The 22,524-nt window shown below is 31.4% G+C and overlaps 4 protein-coding genes across 6 annotated transcripts; 1 reads left to right on the forward strand and 3 right to left on the reverse strand.

The window, feature by feature from the left end:
* Positions 5,614-6,971, reverse strand: LOC109332257 (E3 ubiquitin-protein ligase RNF185). Of its 2 annotated transcripts, none has more exons than XM_019567180.1 (2): positions 6,812-6,971; positions 5,614-6,540 (listed from the first exon to the last, which is right to left on the reverse strand). In XM_019567180.1, the coding sequence occupies exon 2, from the start codon at positions 6,501-6,503 to the stop codon at positions 5,790-5,792; it is 714 nt and encodes a 237-aa protein (XP_019422725.1). In that variant the 5' UTR covers positions 6,504-6,540; positions 6,812-6,971; the 3' UTR covers positions 5,614-5,789. The 2 variants fall into 2 exon arrangements, with proteins under 2 accessions (XP_019422725.1, XP_019422723.1); XM_019567178.1 differs by having other exon boundaries at positions 5,614-6,566.
* On the forward strand, positions 7,748-8,961 carry LOC109332326 (elongation of fatty acids protein 3-like). The gene has a single exon (XM_019567272.1). It carries the CDS (start codon positions 7,876-7,878, stop codon positions 8,785-8,787), a length of 912 nt encoding a protein of 303 aa, XP_019422817.1. The 5' UTR covers positions 7,748-7,875; the 3' UTR covers positions 8,788-8,961.
* LOC109333348 (calcium uniporter protein 2, mitochondrial-like) lies at positions 12,588-14,907 on the reverse strand. Of its 2 annotated transcripts, XM_019568795.1 has the most exons (3): positions 14,298-14,907; positions 12,839-13,331; positions 12,588-12,761 (listed from the first exon to the last, which is right to left on the reverse strand). In XM_019568795.1, exons 1-2 carry the CDS (start codon positions 14,853-14,855, stop codon positions 12,882-12,884), a joined length of 1,008 nt encoding a protein of 335 aa, XP_019424340.1. In that variant the 5' UTR covers positions 14,856-14,907; the 3' UTR covers positions 12,588-12,761; positions 12,839-12,881. The 2 variants fall into 2 exon arrangements, with proteins under 2 accessions (XP_019424340.1, XP_019424339.1); XM_019568794.1 differs by having other exon boundaries at positions 12,588-13,331.
* LOC109333367 (geranylgeranyl pyrophosphate synthase, chloroplastic-like) lies at positions 20,500-21,979 on the reverse strand. Its single transcript, XM_019568829.1, has one exon. The coding sequence runs from the start codon at positions 21,823-21,825 to the stop codon at positions 20,701-20,703; it is 1,125 nt and encodes a 374-aa protein (XP_019424374.1). The 5' UTR covers positions 21,826-21,979; the 3' UTR covers positions 20,500-20,700.

Below are 22,524 nucleotides of genomic sequence, written 5' to 3' on the forward strand. Positions count from 1 at the left end.
TGTTAAAGTAATATAACTCCATGTACCCAAAAAAAGAAAGTAATATAACTCCAAATTTGTTTTGTGGCTCTTACTAATTTCATTTCATGTTTTATTACCAGCTTTTAGCCTGCGCCATGCATGGGATGCTAGATTTTTATGTTATTTATTTAGTATTTATGAATTTTAATATATAAAAAGTATGGTAGCGTTGATTGCATCTTTAGGTAAGTGTTTACATTTTTTTTAAAATCATTTATTTATTAAATTGAGAAATTATAGGAAATAAAATATGCACATTAAAGGTAGAAGAAGGGATTAGATAAATTCTAGACTTTTAGTTGTATAAATATTAAAAAAAATTAGTAACCATGTAGACACATGGCTTTACTCTTTAAAATAGCGAGGAAAATTGTGTGAGGAGCAAACTTATTAAATTATTAATAGGGGGTCAATTTTATTTGTTTTCAAATTTCAGACGCGTGATAATGTTGATTGTAGAATTTTAGGTAAACGTTTCCATGAATGTTTTATTTTTCTCAAACCATTTTTATTAATTAGAGTAATGATTATATGAAAAAATTTATTCATGTTAAAAATATAGTTACGATGTACACGTGTCTTTGCTCTCTGTCCGGGAAAGGCTTTTAATTGAATGAGAATATAGAAAGTTAATTTGGATTTTTCTATAAAAAAAGGAAAATAGTGAGGAGAGTAAAGTTCTTATAATCGTTTTTTTATAGACAAAAGATAAATTTATATTAAAGAAAAATAATTACAAATGCTGCAAGATAAAAATACAAAACAGAGAGATATAAGAATTGATTACAAACCAATGTTAAGGCAATAATCATAATTTTAAACAACGGGTCATCTCCTCCTTAATTAGGACTTGGAGGATTTTATTATCTCAACATTTCAATGTTTAATTCAAGAAGACCCTTTAAGATAATATTAGAATTAAGGCACTCGAATCCAAAAAAATATAAAAATATATAAAGATGTAAAGCTTCATATATTTTAATAGAGTCTTTCTTCTGATTAAAAAAATTGAATCCAAAATCTGAACTGGTAGAACTCCAAGCAAGGGACATGCTTAAATATTAAAAATCTAATTTTGAAGTGAGAAGAGTACTACCTAAAGTGAAAGGAACGTCCAAGCAAGGGACATATTCTAGAGAGAAGTAAGTAGTAACTATAGATTTTTGGATTATAAGAATGTATTTTTAATAATGATAAAGGCTATCAATTCTAAATTCACAATTCAAATTAATTTAATTTTAAATCGATACTAAGATTAAAAGAGAAATATTTTTATTAAAAACTATCATTCTTTAATTTTAATTATAAAACATTAATTCTAAAAAGAGAATTTATCGTTTAATTCTTCAAAAACTTGTTAACATGATTATTTCCATTCTCAACTTATGAAAACAATATACTAAATGGCAAATAGTCTAAGAATCAAAAGGTTAATTTTTAATCACCAGCTGTGTAGGAAAAATTTCAAGGGTCATTTTCGCTTAAGGGGATGTTGAGTTCAAGACTATAATTTAATTGTGTTAAATACATTTATTTAGATCAAAATATATTTTTCTCTCACACAATTGTTGCTTTATTTTTTAATTCATTAAATACACTACGTTTCAATATAAAAATTATATTTTTATTCTTAACCAATAACCGAACACAAATTTATCATTTTCATTCATAAAACCTAAAATAGTTTCACCTATATGATCCCATCGTGTCATGAAGTTAAGCTCTGTGTCGAGTTTATTAGTGAGTTAGAACAACTATATTACGATTAAATTGTTGGGTCCGACACGCCTAATAACTAGTACAAAGTTGCATTTATTATTTTTTCTTAGTATATGAAAAATGTCTATTAGTAAGAAATTAATCCATTTTGATGTGTGTGACTGTCTCATCTAAACAAGTGTTATTATCATAAATCGAATCATTAATCTTTTGATCTTTTTGGAGATTTAGTAGGATCTTACATCATTCGACCAATGACATAAGTATACAACTCTATTATCTTTATCAGGTGTTTTCATGTTTGATGGATGTGCTCACATTGGCAACATGTGCTACACATGACAAAGCATTCCCCTATTATTGGATCGGGTTCCAGTTGGAGTTTTATACTTGCTTTATAACTGATTTTCTCTTTAATTATCACGTGGTAGGTTTTATAATTTCATGATAACAATGAAAGAGATGTGAGGTGAAGGAGGGAAAATTATACTCTCTTGTTTATAATAACTTATCTTTCTTGTATGATGAGAAATACATTAATAAGTGGGGATATGATAAGTCAAAATGATAAATATATCTTTAACCCTATAGTTCATTAAACCATAAATTATAACATAATACATATTTTTTTCAATTCCATCTATTTAACCATCCAAACATTGTTATGATATCTTATAAAAATAAAATAAATAATACATATGCTTAGTCCTATTTGCATGAGAAAAATTAAAATATCACCGACACAAATGGCTTGAGTGGATCTGGCCACCAAAGACGGCCTGAAAAGTCAGCTCTAATTAAAAGGGCCAAGCTCACTGTATAAACTATTATATATGATTGACACATTCAAAGCTATAATAAAAAGATTAAAAATACCAAAACTAAGTGTGTTGCTTCTAAACACTAAATTCTCAGTAAGTTTCCGACAATTTTTACAAGTAAACTGAGCCGCAATATTGGACTTATTTCCTAGTAGTTGTGGACTTGTGGGTGTGACTGTGTCCTGTAATAATTCATTGGGCCACCTCCTAAGTAGAGTTTTGATGTTTTTTCAGCAGCACTTTCGCGTGTGTTTTCTTTTCTTTTCTCAAGAGGATACTCAAATTGAGTAAAGTTATGAAGTGAAGGAAGAACGATGCGTTTTTATCATACACATTAGTATTTTATTTCTTTTATTATTTGGTCTGTAGGTTTTATTGTAGTAATACTTTAGATTACAAATAACATCATTGTTTCATTATTTGCCCCCTTTTGTACGATGAGTTGGGTTATGACGTGTAACTTTCTCCTACAGGGATGAGTTGCGGGTATAATTTGCTTGCTATTCTTCTACTAACTCATTTGATTTTTGTGATGAGTTTGAACAAAAATTAGGGGCAAAGCAATATAAACATTAAACAGGGCAGGAAGAATTTAAGGAGTTTCCTGGTATTTAATTGACTCTGGAACTCTCAGGAAGAAAGGTACAATTTGTACGTTAGGTGCTATTATTGGGCAAAAATTGGACCAAGTTTCCAATAAATGATGATTGACTTCTTATGACTCTAATTTTTAAGTTGATTCCTACCAGATCCTTGTATCTTTTTCTCTTATTGGCTGATCCACTAGTAGTACTTCAAACAAGCCTCACATGACTTTGCACAATATCTTCTTGGTAAAACTACTGGCTTCATCCTTCAAGATATTTTATTCTATTTCAAGTTGCTACTATAACTTTTTATATTTAAAATAGGTTTTCTAAATTATTTTTTATTTTTAAGTTGGTTTAAAATTATTTTTCAAAATGGTTTTATAAATTGTATTTGTCTTAGATTTGTAACCTATAATCCATTTTTTAATGACGCAGTTTCAGAAAACTGATAGAACAATTTTAAAGATTGTTTTATATTTGAATCTCGGTGACATTAAGATTGTAGAATTTAGTTGATAACTCATACAGTTGATAAAATATTTATTGGTAAAATCAGAATAAAAAAACTTACATGACAAAAAATGTATATACATACACAATCAAAATAAAGAAACTCTTTCTTTCAAACATCATGATATTATCATAATTATTTTCTGTATTATTTCATCCACGTCAAAACTGACTTCTTTGTATAAAAAAAGGCCTAGTAATCCTCAATACAATGCACGGGCTTTAGCTACTACTGCATCACATTCCTCCTCAAGATTTGCCACACATCAAAAACCATGTGACACTTGTTATTAATTTAATTTTCCATAGTTTTCTTAATTTCGTCGAACAGAGTTTAGCTTTTTATTTCTTAACATTAATTCAGTTCCTCCATATTGTAACAATCATTATGAAACTGTTGTAGTTGGTGGCACTATCAATAATTAATGCAAAAAAGTTTATTGAGGATCTTTATTGAGCTTGATCCTCCACAAAATTAGCTGAAAATAAACATCCCTGATAGAGCAGTCATTTTTCATAAATTTTAACTGAAAAAACTAGAGAAAAAATAATAACTTTTTAAATTTACCCTGCACAGAAGAAATGAAGTGATTCCAGGATCAGTTACTGGCTATGCTTCTAAGTTCAGAACATGTGTGACAAATGTCAACTAGTTGTCCTCACTTCTCAAAAATCAATTGTTATTGGACTCTAACTGAAAATTTTAACAAGCCATCTGACCACACAACAGTAGAGAAAGCATCAACCCAACAGCACAAGACAGTAATAACTTTATATCACCCCAAATCGATTGATTGTAGTGGTGGATGGGCTGACATAAGATGAAAAATGTAAACCTTCCACTAGCCAGAGCAGCCAAATCCATATAAGCCCTTAACCAAATAAACTGGTCCCATATTTAAAGGAAGCTATGATATCCTACAAATATTCGCCAAAAAGAATATATATCTTATTGTCTATTTGCGAGTTGATTTTTAGAAGGAAATGGAGAAAGTGAAAAGGCTTAAGAAGCATAAAATACACTTGTAAGTAGACTCTCAATCATTTCTTTTTCATTCATTCCCCTCCAAAATCAATTCGCAATCAGACCCTAAGAGCTAAAACAACAAAAAATAATAACTAATAATATACTCATCTGCATCTGCCTACTTAGACACTGGATTAGTGGATTGGTAATGAGTAACCCTCTCTAAATTTGCAATGTCTAAAACATGTGTGGAGGTACCCATAAACTGCATAGACCTATAACATCAAAACAGTAATGGTCCTCGGGGACTTGTCTCACTGACCCTAATTGGCCAACAATTTGATGAACCTGACATATACTGGTGATTAATGTAATCACTGTCCTCATATGTTTGAATTCTTTAGACAATCCCAAACGAGTTTTAAGAAGTTCCTAAAATTTACATTTCTGTTCATAATGCTTGCATCTTTCCAGAGTTCTAAGACCAAAAGCTTTGACAACTACACCAATAGAGAAAGTGAGAAACAGAAAGTTGGTGGAGAGGATTTTATTGTCATTATTACTGAAAAGATTATGACAATTTCAAGTTCCAGCTGTTAATTTGTACCACCTACTGGTTTATATGTATATTGATCTTCAATGGAATTAGTCTGCAAACAAAACTAACCCCATCACGATGGATGTATGGTTTACAATTCCATCAAAAGTAGACCTAAAAAAATATGCAAATATACCTCAACCTGACACCTTTTAGACATCCTAGAGCTTCTAGTTTTTCAAAAGTACACCCTCTCCACCAGCCTTTAAGTAAGGCAAATAATATTGTTACCTAGCAGCAATGAAGGAAACTAACTCTCCAAAACTGACAGATAAACTTGTGCTACTACTAAATAGCAACAGCGCAGTAAAGATACCTACCATTTTACCAGAACTTAAAAAATCAACAAGATTTTTCTGGGTGTGATAAATTGCAAGGTCAAATATGAGACTATACAGAGAGATCAATTATTTCAAGATGACAAAAAAGTGCCAAAAGATAGAGTAAACAACAAGAATTCACAAGAATACAATTCCCTCAACTAACATATTTACACATACTATTACTCCTTTATAGAAGAAAAAAAAGAATTACAACAAGTTGAATGCAGAATGGTTACCAGTTTACCACAGAAAAATAACAGTAAGAAGGACAAGAAAACCAACCAGCAAAAGCAGATTCTTCAAAACTTTGTCCTCCTGCCCCTGCGCCCGACCAGTTTCCTGCCAAAAACCACGCACCCCCCTTCCATGAAATGCGTTAAACCCAAAGGGATAACCCGACGTCATCCCGTATACAGTGGCATCTTGAAACCCATGGAATTGAATGTTGAGCAGAGACGGAATAAACCCACCGAATGCAGTAGAAAGTGTTAAGTTCCCAAATCTAGCAGTGGCCATAGGAATAAACCCTCCTATCAATCCAAACCCATAACTCCCAAATGGGTTAACAGCCTCGGGATGAGGAGGAGGAGGCGGCGCTGTCTGTGGCCTCTGCCCCGAAGGACGATGAGGAATCTCCATTCCAGGATATGACTTAGTTCTCGGATCAGTCTGATTCTTTCCTCTCCCATAAAGAGGAACCAATTTCTCTTCTTGCACGAGGGCCTTGCAAACGGGACACTCTTGTGAATGAGAGTGATGATGGAGCCACTGGTATAGGCACGGCCAACAGAATAAGTGACCACAGAGAGTGATGACTGGATCCTGAGCTAAATCGAAGCATATGTTGCATTCAAAATCACCAGCATCGTTGTTAAAATTGTTATTAATACCTGAGCACGATGGGTTCGGTGAAGAAAACGACGTCGTTGATTCCCCAAAATCACTACTCGCCATATCTCTAACCACTCAAATCTTCTTCAGAGGTACAAATCTAACAATTAACCAACATAGGTAAATCTCGCAACGTCATAAAACAAGACAAGAAATCAGAGAATTACACAGATTCAGAGTTTTCAATTAGAGAAACAATCGAGGGGTAAATCTAGGGATTGAAATTGACAATTAGGGGAAAACAAAGCAGAGAATAAAATAAATGTAGGAACAGACACACAAATCTCACCAGAGAATTAAATAAAAAATTGTAAAGAGAACATGAATTGGAATATCGAGAACAAGGGGTTGAGAAAGAGAGAGAGACTTACGAATTAGAAATGGGGGAAGACATTGGTGAGGCAGATAGAACAGAGAAAGAGTTTTGATTAGAAGGTCAATTTGTCACCGAAAACTTTCAACAAGATTCCAGGTTTTATCTGATATGATGTTCTTGGCAACTAGTCTCACACGCAACATTTTCTTATTCTTATTTTGAATGTATTATTATTGTCCTGCCTCTAAACCCATTTTCATATCCTTTATAATATATAGTTTGTATGTGTCATAAATTACAATATAATATTTTGTGTTAAATATTTATTATTTATAGTTGAATTTATTCGATATATGTAATGTTCAATTTTTGAACATTCATATTTTATATTAAAAAACTGATAGTTATAATGTAAGAAATAAGAAATAGTTAATCAATTAATATGGAACATACATCGGGTGAGATAAGCATTAGGCTATATATGAAACCCACAAATTATAGGGGTTATTTTGAGTTTTTAAGTAGTATAAATGCACATCAATTGTTATACTTTATTCATCTTTCTATTTTTAATATCAAATATATAACTTTGGTTATTCTTTAGGATATTTAGTGTATATATATTTTTTCTTCTTTTAAGCTTTAGGGGATGTCTATTGTCTACATGTACATGTATGTCATTTTCGGATGTATATCTGCGTGAAACTACATGTGTCATGATCTTGTGATTGATTAAAAAATTACTTAAAAATTAAATTTTAATTTAAAGATATTTTTCAATTAATCGAAAGTCATTTTCACTTCCGATCTTTTTTCTAAAAACTAAAAAATAATCCTTATTTTGATTGGAGGAAATATTTCTCATATCAAAAAATATTTTATTCTCCTTCTCTTTATATATATATATATATATCATTATTATTTTAGTTTTAGTTATGAAAGCAAAGAAAAGAAACAACTTATCCAAATTTATTGGCTTGCATTAGCGTCCCATCCCCACTCCGAGGTCATAGTCAAGCGGAAGAAGCAATAAATTCGAAAATAAGAAAATTTAAATGAGCGAAAGCGAAGAAGCCCACATTCTCCGGCATTTATCTCTCACCTTTCGGCGCCTCCACCATGATCGATAAGGCGGCGTCGACGGTGATCTCTTCCTTCAACTTCTATCTCTCCGAACACCCCACCGTCGTCGGATTCCGATGGAGCCACACCCAATGGGGTTCAACCTGGTCTTTCCTTTTCACATCCATCGCCGTTTATATCCTCTTTTCCCTTTTTCTTCACCTTCTCTTCTCTTTCCTCCTTCGCCGTACCCGACCCGTTCCTCTCGGACCCTTACCCGCTCTTCACAGCCTCACCATGTCCCTCGTCTCCGTCACCATCTTCATCGGAATATTCCTCTCCGCTGTCGCAGAAATCCGAGACACACGGTGGTTCTGGCACCGTTATAAAACACCGTTTCAATGGCTCTTATGTTTCCCACTTGGTACAAGACCCTCTGGCCGTGTCTTTTTCTGGTCCTATGTTTATTACTTATCCCGTTTTCTTCACATGTTGAGAACCGTTTTTGTAATCCTACGACGTCGTAGATTGGCGTTCTTTCAACTCTTCAATCATTCAATATCCACCTTCATGTCCTTCATTTGGCTTGAATTCTCCCAATCTTTTCAAGTTCTCGCGATTCTTTTCACCACTCTGGCGTACTCTGCTATGTACGGTTACAGGTTTTGGACTGCGATAGGGTTGAAAAGCGCGTGTTTTAATTTTGTGTTGAATTGCCAGGTTGTGTTATTGGGTTTCAATTTGGTTTCACATGTTGGGGTGTTTTTGTTGCATTTCTTCAAAGGTGGGTGTAATGGGATTGGTGCTTGGATTTTCAACTCTGTGCTCAATGGTGCTATTTTGTTGTTGTTTCTCAATTTTTATGTGAGATTGTATCTTAGCAAAAGGAGGAAGGTTAAAAGTGTGGGTGATGAGAGTGAGAGTAATAGTGTCGTAGAAGGAGACATGCACAAATTGAAGCCCAATTAAAGCTTCTCAGGTGAGTGATGTTCTGTGCTGCAATTTTGCTGCTTCTGCCAAATCCCACTTTTGTTATAAAAACATAAAGTGATACGGGTAAATATATAAGGCAAAATTTATAGAAAGTTAGAATTTTGAGTGTTTATAATGATCGGAATTTATGTGTATGACTATGATCTCTATTAAAAAACAAAAACTTTTCCATCCATATTAGCTTATACTGCTCTGATTAACTAAAATTGCATATTCATCATATTTGATAGAGGAGATTTGTGGTGCTTGCCGTAGATGAGTGCCATCTAAACTCTAAGTAGACACATTCTTTTGGGGTCATAACTTCTAAATTTGAAATCCTATTCTTACAAATGAAAGTGGCATGAGTTCATGCGTTTTTTTAAATTCCAATATATGGTGTATTTTTAGTAATTTTATTTATGAAATAAGAAGAAACTTAGAATGTGTCACTGCAATACAAGGTAATTCATGTAGACTGTACAAGTTCTCTTTAGGAAAAAATAATTGTAATGGTAAAAATCTTACAAATTTTAGCTGGGATATTTTTGGTCGAAACAAATTGTGTAAGTTTAAGTATTGCATACAGTGTGTAAGTGCATTTTACACTCAAGTATGCCAAACATACTAGTATTATTTCAGAATGATGCTATTTACGAAGACTGTGCCCTTGATAAAGGACTTTTTGTTATTATTATATTATTGTCTTAAGCTAATGAATGCGATGTTGGTTTAACCTCTACCATCTCTTGTATGCTATTAGGAGTTGCACAAACACATACTTTGCTGCCACAAGTTTGGCACGACCTCTACCATCATCCTTCCTTCAACGAATGAACCCAAAATTAGTATTGAAAAATGTAATTAACCCATCTTGTTTTCATTAATAGATGATGCAGAATTGTGAACCAAAAATCCATATTTTATTATTGAAGAGAAATTACCTGGTTGCTTTCAAGTTGGTTTATGGCCATGGGTGAAAGTTAGACCAAATGTTGCAGCTTCTTCAACCAAGGAATTTTTGGGTTACATGGGAAAGGATTCCAACGAAAGGCATTAGTGTGTAGAAAAATATTTTTCGGTAAATAATTTTAGGAATAAAAAACAAATAACAAACATTTATGAAAAGTTATCTTCTAGAAATTATAGGTGGTTTTTAAAAGAAAAAAAGATGGAGTATCCAGTATTGGATTGTGTTGCTGTAGCTGATAACGTGAAATAAGGTTCAAATATCAACACTGTCATAAGGTATTTTCGTATCACTTTTATATTACTAACATTATTGTTATTGTCACGTGTTTATTTTATTACTATCGAGTTTAGGCGAGTCCCACGTTGTGTGACAATCCTTCCATGTTGGGAAACGTTAGTTCGTAACTTTTCAAAAAGGAATTCCCAATTTATTTTTTACTAAATCAATAAGTTAGAAAAGCACTTCATGAATAAAAACTTGTTTTAAAATTTATAAGAGGTTTAATAATTTATATATTAATGTAATTCTATCCAATTTTACCAAACGACACCAATTATTAAACTCAATAGATTTAAAAATTAACATAATTTTTATGATATATATAAATATTTTTATCAACAAATATAAAACTCATAAAAATAAATAATAATTATATATTTTAAAATAAATAATTATTATAAATTATTTAATTTATTAATCAATTTATAATAAACAAATAAAAATATAATATTTCATGCTTACTTAATAAATTTCAGCTATTTTCATATTTTTGCTAAAGAACACTAGTTTATCAACTATCTATATATAATTATAAGTGGCCAACTGCTTTTATTACCCAAACTATAAACTCAGAGTCTTACACTAATTTTGATTATGGGAACAAAACTTATTTCCTTTCCTATGAAAGAAATCTTTGAAGCTAATTCTACTTTTCTTTCTTTCTTCAATAAATATAAATGAGAGAATACATGAAAAAACCAAGAGTAAAGTCTATTCAAGGATTAGTTGTTAGGTCATAGTTATAAAAATTGTGAACGCGTACGATTAGAAAATTGGATAATCAATCCCATATTAATATGACATAATAATTAGATCTCCAAAACAATTATGGTATGTATAAGTGAAAAGTGATTTAGTTATGAGAGTATCCATCATTTTACATGATTTTCTGTCTTGCCTTTAGAATTACAAAAAAAAATCGAGAAAAAATTGAATATGACTCAGTCCATTATTTTTGCCGTGGAGAATAAAATACATCATTACTTGTACTTTTAAAACATTATCCATGACAAACATTTTGTTTTGACGTGTATCACATTTCTTCCATATATTTTTTATATTTTAACCTTTTGATTTATATGTATTAGAACTAAATATATATTTACATTTTGTTTTCTAACTACACTCTTTTTATAATTCCATTTTTCATCACCATTCCTTCATTTCTTTTTCATTTAGTTTTTAATATAAATTAAATGAGATTAACTTAATCAAATTGTATCAAAATTATATTCATTTAATAATTTGTTAAACTTCGAAAATAACCCTATATATAAAAAGATATCTAATCCTACTTGTAAATTTAGAATAGCTTTGCTTTGGGTGATGCAATACCCTGCCGACACTCCCTTATCTTCACACGTTTTCTCTCGTGTATCATCTTTATTTATTATATTTAAATACCAAATACATTATCATATCTAACAACTGTGCGAGCCAGAAATATATTTAAAAATGAATTAGACAAAAAAAATATATTCATTTTTTTCAACTTTTGAAGAAGGAAAATTATAACTTTAGTTTACTGCATAGTTACTAATTTAAATTTGAAAAAAGTATAAACATGACATTTAAATTGAAAAAAATTAAAAGCAAGTATTGAACAAATATTAATAATTAAGATTGAACACTAATTCAGTATATCATAAATTAACTTGGTAAAATTATGAGATATAAAATATAAGCATCTTATATAAATGAATACAATTACTCCATCTCTACTCTTCCAAGGCTGTTGGCTATCAAAAAATTGAGAAATTCCAAAATGCTGACGTGTGTTTATTTGATCAGATAACACATCGAGTAGAGTCGATTATTAAAAGCATGATGAAAAATGAATATATATATTAATTAGAGAAATTCTTTGTTTAAAAAAAAACTTTGGAAACATTTAATTCGGTCAATATGCAATTGCAACGGAAGTGGAGGTAATGCTTTCCCGGTCTTCATGGTGTCAATATTTCTGAGTACTCGTAGAGGTAGCGAGTATTTATAGGTACCTAACAAGTTTTTAATTTTAATTATATATTTATATACTTTGTAATAATCAATATATAAAAATATTTATTACATGAATAATATAATGTCTTAATTATAGTCAAATATATGTAATTTATTATAAAATAATAAAGTATATATCTATAACACCGGTTTAATTTTCTTACTCAGAACACTGCTGTATAAAATAGTGAAAATAAAATCTTCGATATGGCTTCATATGAAAATGTAAAAGAATTGAACGAATTTCGTATGGCTTTATATGAAGCTTTACGGATATGAAAATCAAACCACAAATCGCAAACTTAAAAAGCACCAAATTCAGGATTAACTGGCAGATAAAAGCTAAGCTAAGTGGTCTAGTTCAATAATTCAAAAATTAAAGTGACCATATGCTTGAAGGTGACCCGAATTTTGGACTTTGTTTCTAGTTTTTCATCAAAGCAACTGAGTCATGTGATTCACTTTCCCGTTACCCGCAAAATACCACCCTAGTGTATGCAACGATTTATAGCTGAAAAGTTTGCCTTTAAAGTTAGAAGTAATGTAAATCATGGAAAATCGGAAAGAATACTCTGCATCTTTGTACATAAAGCCGCATCAAGTTCAAACTCACCTTAAGCAAATTATTTCTCAACGATCAGTTTTTTTCTTCTCATTTTGCTTTCGGTGATAACTGAACTAATATCCTCAAAAGTAAAAAACAAAAACAAAAAGACGGAGGGTCATTTAACCCCGAAATGACTACTTTAGGAGTAGCTATTCGCTATGTTCTGCTCTCAGTAAATATAAACATTCCATGTATTTATTTTTCCTTGATGCTCCAATTATACCTTCAAAATCAATTGTGTTGGGGAGAATGATCAAAATTCGAAGTAGTGGAGGGAGAGCATGCAGCCCTGAGTTCATTATACTTTACAGTGTCAAAATTGTGAACCCTCATAAGACGTTTCTGCTTGGTGCTGAAACGGGTTTGGTAGAAACCTTCAAAGGAAGGTTCTTTTGAGGTCCTGAGGAAGAATGTGTAGCCAGCCATGAAGTAAGTTGAGGTTAAATAGAAGCATATTGGCTCCATCACATCCCATGTAAGCTCCCAAAAGGTTAGCCTCATGAGTGCCATTGTTTGCACTACAAGGAAACCTAACCCGCCCCATAGCTCGCGGCGAACCAGGGTGTTGGCTCGGGTGTCAATGGCTGACTTCAGTTTCTCCATTTCTTTAAATTCTTTTCTCGCTGACTCGTCCACCTTGCGTCCTTGTTGTGGGAGCAGACTGTGGATGGCTTTTGTTACCTGTATCACAAATTTTACAGAGTTTGGGTAAAAGCTTGTAGCTTAAACTGCTACTAACATTTGTTTTTTCCTCTAGGAATCACACATGACAAACCTATTTTTAATTTTAAACTTTTTGCAAATGTACCTAAAAGGAACATAAGAGAACAAAACGACTATAACCTACCTACTTGCACCACGAAATACCCCTTGCATCTACCCTCCTAGAAACAATACCTTATAACCCCAATTATCATTTATGGGCATTCTAAAAGTTCTCATTTTTTGTCGAATGTGTTACCCTAAGTAAGGAGAAAGGATGCCATAGCCTTAACTAGCACTATTAAAAATAGCTAAAAACAAAAGAATTGCTAGTGACAGGGATTGCGACTATAAATCCAACATCAATACTTATTCACATAGTGTCTAATGGCAGTAACTATATGGTATTTTTATCCTAATTGAAAATTTATGGTTAGTTGGAGCATCACACCTCCCAGAAGATCCTAATTGAACCAAGGTCTAAATTTTATTTTTTGGTAAATAAAACCCCATATTTCCCATTATTGAAACCCAAATTATGACTAAATTGAACGAATGAGAATGATTGTGATGGATGGAAGCTGGTGGGGTTATTGCAGTCCGTTAAAGCCCCCTAATTTACCACCTCAAACTGTAGAATGGTCTACACTTTTTACACCTTGAGAAACAACAAAGTTTCATTTTCCTGTGGAAGCACACAAAATAACCATAAAAACTCATCAGTTTTCGGTAGTCTTCAAAAAATTGGGTAAAAATGCGGCGATGAAAAAAGACCTATTTTTGATCTCCACCATGACCCTTCTGTATCAACCCACAAATTAAAACACAACCCAACAAAACAAATAAAATAATTCTCTAATATAATTACAAGTGAAAACAACAAAAATCAAAATCAAAATCGTAAAATAAATAAATTAAAAGAGAGAGAGAGAGAGAGGAGTTAACCTGTTCGGGTCTGAGAAACACGACATCTCCCAAAATAATCACAGCCGCAGATTCATCCAACATCGTCGCAATCTTGGCCGCTTGATCTAGATCCGAACAATTTTCGGAGCAGATCCGAAAAAACTCGGATACGGGTATACATGTTTTTTGGATCTCCCTCAGTTTCGATTTCACTAACTCCACCTGCACCGCCTTTAACACTTTCCTCGCATCCTCAACCGTCACTCCCTCTTCCATTGTATCAACCTTCTCCACCGGTGGAGTCAAACCCTCCAATCGGATCCGGGTTCGGGTAATATCCATGTCCCTCAGCTTCTCCATAAGATTTCCAGAGAAAGCGGCAGAACGAAGCTCCGGTTGAGAAACGGGTCGCTTGTGAATGAACCTTCGGAACAAAGCATTGTGTCCTGGTTCAGGTTCAATGTCAGATTGGATGGGATTAGAAGAGGTTGTTCTGCCATGAACGGAGGAAGATGAAATGCGGCATTTATTGCGTATTTGTGATGAGATTTTGGTAATATTGAAGAAACGTTGCACAAGGCTTTTCTTCAACGCCATGATAGAACAGAACAGAAACAGAAACACGAATGTTATGATAGTTTGAGGAAAGGGATAGAGACATTTGACCTATTATATAGTGCCCCATAAGAAAGGAATAGATAATGTTTACTAACAAACGCGATATTTTCAATGTTTCGTTCGATAAATTGAATCATGTGGGTGAGATAGGGTTGCCGGACACGTGGTTGGATAGAGATTAAGGACGTGTGGTGGATTGTAATAGGAGGATTCTATACCCTTCCTATTATCTATAACATATTTTTAATAATAAATAAATAAAAGAGTACAACCACTACTAATTTATCTACACTCACTATCAATGGAAGATGTGTCAAATCTTTTAACTAAAAAACATTGATAATTATAATTAATTTATACATGGTAGAAAAGTTAATGTTTTTATTATTATTTTTTATTTGTTACCAAATGTATAAAAAATTTAAGAAGATGTTTTAAAATTTATATTATATTATTTTTTGTAATAAATCAAAAATAATGAAACTCTAATACTATTTAAATGTAACCATAATATACTATATTTTGGTTAAATTAATTACACATGTCACTATTTTATTGTTTAAAAATTATATTTTTCTCTCTGAAGTGGTAGTCATTGTTGTATGGTACGTATATAAATTAGTGGTGATTTATATATGTGTAAAAACGAATGATTATTTGTATAATTTTACTAATACTCAGATGGTGTAGATATAATTCACTCTAAATAAAACTACTTACTTTTCTTTATTTTTTATTTTATAAAAAATATTAAAAAAATTCAATTTTATCATCATTGAATATATTCTTAAAAGATAGTCAAAGTTTATTATATGGTTAAAGGAGAAAAAAATAATAAATGATAAAAATGTAAAATGGTTTGTTGAAAAAATAATGGAGACCTCTTAAATCTTATATCTCAACTTAGACCTTTTTATCTTATTTTTTAGTTTCCCACATGTATCTTCATATTTGAGGCAATCATGTCTGAGCCGGGGACATCCACAGTTACGTGAGACTAACTCTCCAACGGACATTTTTTTCATCCATAGGACTCGAACCCGAGACCTTGCTTAATGAGAATCAAGCATGTACCACTTGAATCAACACCCGTTGGTATCTCTTTATCTTATTAACAAATGATTTAGTTGTCCTTAATTTTTTGCTTTATTTTATCAATAAATATATTCTATAAATCGTATAATAATTTTATACTTTTATTTTCAGTTTATTTGGTAAATATGATAATGTAGATAGAATAATTAAAATTTAAGACTAATTGAATTTTATAAATTGATACTTGTTAAAATTTTGGTATTAAGTTTTATATAATCTCTAAAAAGTCAATTCTATCAATAAAATAATAACACGTAAAATATTCTAAAAATATGAGAATATGTAACAACACAATTTTTCCGACCATATAAAATATTGTTCTATAATTTTTTAAAATAAATTTATCTCCCTTACTTTTCTTAAATATAAACCAGTTGGTTTACACTAATGAAAGTTATGAAGGTATAATGTTAAACCCTTCTACCTAAGAAAGTAAAATCTGTTATTTGTAAATTAATTATTAATAAATAGGAGTATCACTTTATAATATCTATCAGTTTTTTTTATAGGTATGAGATTTTGTAGAAAATTTTAAAATTTAAAATCATAATACATACTTATATATACAAAGAACTGAAATAAGATAAGTTCAAAACCAAAATGGGGAAATGGCAAAACCAAAGTTGTTGCCTCCACGCCAATGTGTTGCCATATAACAGTAATCTCATTTAAAGGTATAATTTGAGAGATAATTTGAATATGCTTTAAGCATGTTTATAATCTTTTTTGAATAAAAGATACATATATTAATAATATAAAAGTTTCATACACACTTAGTCAATCATTTATCATTCAATTTAATTACTTGACCATTCTTGAAAGACAATATATATAAGTAATAAGTAATATATTAATTATTTATGCAAATAATAAATTGATATTACATTATTTTTTTTGTTGTAAAAGGCAAGTTTGTAATCATTTTTTGGGAAAAGGCAGAAATAGTTGAAAATTTTAATTACATTTTCGGGCGTTCGCTAGAAGGGAGCACATACGTTGTACCACAAAATGTGTTATTCAATGTGTTACTGTTTGTGATTGGTTAAAAAAATATTTAAATTAAAAATTTAATAATTAATTATTTTTCTGACCAATCACATACAGTAACACGTGAAGTGACACACTATTTTTCAACAGGTCCACCCCAATTAGAAGGAAGGCTCCAATTCCCACGAAATACATTCCACGTCATATGTGTCAAGGATGCACCTCAATGGAAATCCTGGCTATACCTTGAATCATTCTAATTTAACTACATTACCATCCAGGTTCAGAAATCACAACTCATAAAATTGGATGCTTTATATTACCCTTTTATTACATGACTATTTTACTTTTTAAACTTTAATATGAATGCTTATTTTAACTTTTAAAAATGCACATCTATGGAAATAATTAATATTTGACATCACTGAAAATCTTAATTTTCCTTAGATTCTCATATTTATAAAAGTTTTAAAAAATACTACGGAAATGATAATATTGAATTGAAATCTTATATAGAAATTATTAATAAATATGTTAAAATGGTAGGAGTCATGTTTGAATGATAAAGATAATATTGAATAATGAATAAGGAGAAAGAATAATATTTCTCATTGAATTGAAAATTAGAATGAATAATGTAATCACCATTTATATAGGACATTGCCTAACTAACAACTAACCAGTTAATTAATTAAATGTACTATTAATCGATTGACTACATTATTAATCGATTAACTCTTACACAGTTAATCAATTAATTATGGTGTTAAATTAACACACTCACAAAATCAGAACAACTTTAACAAAATTGCATATTCATTCATTGTTTATATAAACTAAACATAGTACTAATTATTACCCCAAAAACATAATAGTAATTCCAACATTAAACTCACATTTAGAGTGCTAAAAAAAATCATATACCAAATTTCAATACACATTAATCTAGCACCTAAGGTCTTATCTATTATATTATATCAAAATATCAAATGTTTAATTTCTATGAGTGATATTTGTTGAGAGAATTAGCAACATATCTTGAAATATGATTAGTTGATTTAGTTCGTTATCATGAGGTGATGATATGTCTTCTAAAAAATATTAAATTTAAATATAACATATATTTTTAATGTATGAATTTAGATAGCCATAAACTTTGCTAAATGGTTGGACTTTGTAGTTAGTGATGTGTTTTGATTAATGATTCCATTGGTTACACGGGCAAAAATAAGAAGAGAGAAATATATGAGTAAAAGAGTAAAGAGAAAGAAAAAGAAAGGATGATAAGTAGAATAAATTTTTATAATATTTAATATAATATAATGAAAAAGAAAAGGAAGATTATTAGTAAAAGAGTAGGGAGAAGAAAGGATGATAAGTATAATAGATTTTTGTAATAATTAATATAATATAATCAAAAAGAAAAAGGAGATAAATCTATATTTTCTTCTATTGCTCAACTGTTTTGTTAGATATAAAGTGATATGAGAAATATGTTGTCATGTTTCAAAAGACAAAAAAAAAATCTTTAAAGCAAAGAAGAAAAGATGACAACATGTTTTTATTATTAATTAAAAACAAATTTATAAGTTTAAATTATAGTTTTTTATCATAATTTAAATTGTTTTCTACATCCAAATGATAATTATATATGTTATTAATAATTGAAACCAAAAAGTAAAAAATAAAATAAAAATCAATGACATTTTTTTATATTTTTATACAAAATCATCATTCCCTTTATAAAGAATTTCAAGCTTGGATGTTTAATTCATGCAACTTCATAAGAGCCCTATTCCCAAGCATAAAGAGAATGATTACTCATTTTGATGGGTGTGGCCAGTAGGGTCGGAAACAAGTCGAACTAGGGTTCAGCTCGATAAGGATTGGCTCAGCTCGAAACTCGACTTGAGTTATTTTTTTAGCTCGAATTCGGCTCGGTTAAAATTCGTGAACTGTTTGGTTCAGTTCGAATGGTTCATTTGGACAATTCAAATAATTAATTAAAATTTAAAAAATACTTGAAAAAGTGTTATATATAAATATATATAATAACAATAAATATAAAAAATAATGAATATTCTCATAGTAGCATATATACGGGGGATTTGAAGTGTGTGATTTCTTCATTTCTTCCATGCAATGAATATTCGGCTATGTTTTGGGCTTTTTTGTTCATGGGTCTGTTGTGTTGATAAGCTTGTTGACTTAGTGGGATTCTTATGGCCAGTACAATACACATTGGATATGTAGGATGAAAAGCCTGCTCCAATACCTAAAAATGGGCATAGGCTGAAGGTGGATGTAGGATATATTACCACAGTGTAAATGTGTAATTTACTCTTGTATCTATTAATTTGTTGCATCACTCTATTCTCGTAGGAGTATGAATCCTCTTCATGGATGAATAGGTAATCCTTAAAAAAAAAAGGAAATCTAATCTATAATGATATATTTATCTTTATAAGTATAATAAAGTAACATATTTATCATTAAAAATATAAATAAATTAAAGTATTTATCTCTTTATTAACGAAGAAGCATCCCTATTCCATTCCGAATATAGGAATTAGTTTTTGCTTATGTTTTGGGTCGCTTTTAGGTTTGAGACCCTTTCATTCATCAAAGAAAATTTTATCTCTAACTATTATAATTTATCACTTAAATTATGACTATTAGCTTTCAACTATTATATATATATATATACATATATCGCAATTTTCAGCTAATTAATTTTGTTACACACACCCTTCGTCACTATTAGTTCAGCCCGAGGTACCTTTCATCAAGGTAACATCTCAGTCAAGAGCATATACGGTACCAATAACGTGTTATTAATCTCAACTGAATATTCAATATAGTACACAGAATTTTAAGTTCAGTGTTTACATTGGAAAATTATCACTTAAAAGGGTCAATTCTAAGTTTGTACGTGAGAAAGGACCACCAACATGTTCCATCACTATCGCTGCTCCGTTTTCATCTTCTTTCGTCCACATGCTTAATTCATAATCCCCAGCAAAAATTTAATTCAGTCAACCCAGAATTGGAAATGCACATGAAGAAAACATGTGACAGAAGTGCACAAAATCTAGATTTTATTCCAAGAATGATTTATCTAGGAACATCAAGCATACTACAATTTCTCTCTTAAATAGTTTTGATATTCTTAACTCGAATCATGCAACAGAAGAATGTTATGCTGTCCACTACTACAACACCTAGGAGTATCAGATGCAGACGAATAATTAATAAAACTCACAACTCAGCAAATAATTTTCAGGCTCAAACTTGTACGGTTTAGCAGAATTGTTTTGAAATATGAACCCAGAAAATGAAAATGCAAAACATGTAGTGCAGCCCAAAACTGGTGAGCTAGAATAGGATGGCAAGTTATTGAGTAAGGTAGATAGAATATGTTTTTTTGCAGAATTCTGAAGAGAAAAGACAATGGTTTTTTATGTGGATGAGTAGCAAAACTTTTATTTAATTTTTGAGTTAAGCCACAACATGATGTGACTCTAACAATAACCGAATACAGTACCAAAACTCTAAAAGCAATATGATAGAGAAAGTATAGTACTTACTACATAGGGTCTATATTATTCTATCACAAATTCACATGTGGATACACAAGCATATTAGGGGGGAAAGGGATTTTATTTGAAACACCTCCATTTCCAAGATAGAAAATTAATGCATACCCAATTGTAATACATAACCATTGTGACCCAACAAAAGCCTAATTTTCTCTATAAGCTATGTAATTGGCTAAAGCATACAAAGGAGCTGCCTTATCCGGATCAAAAGCAGATAGCTGTTCATGTGCATCACTCATCAATTTGGCAGCAAATTCCTTAGACTTTTGTATCCCTAAAAGCTTAGGGTAGGTAACCTTATCTGCCACTAAGTCCTTTCCCGCTGTTTTCCCCAATTCCTGTGAAGATTTTGTAACATCAAGAATATCATCCACAACCTGAAACAACAACCCAATGCACCTAGCATACTTCCTTAATCTTTCAATTTCTTCATCTGTTGCACCACCCACTATAGCTCCTGATACAACAGCAGCTTCAAGCAACACTGCAGTTTTATGAATATGAATAAACTCCAGCCTCTCCAATTTCACTTCAGAAACAGATAGTCCTTCTGAATGTATATCCATAATTTGTCCTGCCACGAGTCCTTCCCCACCAACAGATTTTCCCAATTCGGCGATGACGCGAACCACCCTCTCTGGCGACACCTCTTTCGTGGCAGCAGCCACATGCTCGAAGGCCAACGAGAGTAGGGCGTCGCCAGCGAGAACGGCTACGTCCTCGCCGAAGACCTTGTGGTTGGTGGGCTTTCCCCGACGGAGGTCGTCGTTGTCCATACAAGGCAGGTCGTCGTGAATGAGCGACATAGTATGGATCATCTCGACGGCGCATGCGGCGGGAATGGCCATATCTTGGCGGCCAGCGATGAGTTCACAGGCGGCAATACAAAGCATGGGACGGACACGCTTGCCACCGGCGAGGAGAGAGTAACGCATGGCTTCATGGATTGTCTCTGGTTCCTTCAATGGAATAGCAGCGTCCAAAGCTTTGTTGATGATATCACCTTTCTCGAGCACGTAAGCATTGAAATCGAAGGTTGTTTTTTTCTCATCATCTTCGATTGTGACAGTGTTTTCATTTCTAAGCCGCGCAGAAACAGTGAAAAAAAATGGCTTTGTTGATGCTTTTCCTCCTTTGAGGGAAATGGGTACACGAAGGAGGGGATTTGGGTTGGGATTGAAAATTTGGGACTTGGATCTGATTTCTGGGTAATGAGGATTGAACACAGAACAAGGAGAAGCGCGTGTAACAAGTTTCACTGAACCCATTTTTTGTTCCTTGTCTTCTCAGTGTGTGTCAAGTGAAATCTGTCGTACGTGTATGGTTGCTCTGTCTATATAGTGTAGGAAGCAAAGGTTGGTGAGAGCTGCATGTTAAAAAGTAAAGTTTGGTCAAGAAAATGTTCTATTCACATGGAAACATTTCTAATATTTGTCTTACAATGTATTTATAGGAAGAAAACATTTCCATTATTTTGTCTTTCAATGTAAATGTAACAAAATGAAGCCGGTAAAAATATGAGAGGTAGAATTGGGTGTATATGGTCAAACAGGATCAAAAATATCAAAAATGTGTATAAAGAATGAATTTTTATTCACTGAATATTGGGACAAATTCATATATCAAATCAATAATATATTAAATAAAAAAGTAACTATTTAACGTTTTAAAGTATAAAAATAATTTAATTTAATGATTTATTTATTCTTTATTAGGCAATAATTTGGTGAGATTATTTACAAATATGGAAAGGTTTTAATTTCTCATGCAGATTTGGAAATTTCTAAGATTTTTTAGAAAATAATTTTTTTATAGAAAAAGTAATATCACCCCAGGAGAATAAATACTTATTTTAAAAGTACGTTTCCAACAGAAAAAATCATATATTTAATATCTTGAGGTGATATTACTTTTCCATAAAAAATATTTTCTAAAAAATTTAAGAAATTTCCAAAACTGCAAAAGAC

The sequence above is a fragment of the Lupinus angustifolius genome, chromosome LG18 (genome assembly GCF_001865875.1).
Source record: "Lupinus angustifolius cultivar Tanjil chromosome LG18, LupAngTanjil_v1.0, whole genome shotgun sequence".
NCBI lineage: Eukaryota > Viridiplantae > Streptophyta > Magnoliopsida > Fabales > Fabaceae > Lupinus > Lupinus angustifolius.

Bases quoted from the DNA above. Each gene is read 5' to 3' on its own strand.
- LOC109333348 (XM_019568795.1), bottom strand. From the start codon at position 14,855: ATGGCGTTGAAGAAAAGCCTTGTGCAACGTTTCTTCAATATTACCAAA. The intron at 13,332-14,297 runs GTTAACTCCTCT...TTTGTGATACAG, and splicing joins TGTTTCTCAGACCCGAACAG to GTAACAAAAGCCATCCACAG.
- LOC109332257 (XM_019567180.1), bottom strand. From the start codon at position 6,503: ATGGCGAGTAGTGATTTTGGGGAATCAACGACGTCGTTTTCTTCACCG.
- LOC109332326 (XM_019567272.1), top strand. From the start codon at position 7,876: ATGATCGATAAGGCGGCGTCGACGGTGATCTCTTCCTTCAACTTCTAT.
- LOC109333367 (XM_019568829.1), bottom strand. From the start codon at position 21,825: ATGGGTTCAGTGAAACTTGTTACACGCGCTTCTCCTTGTTCTGTGTTC.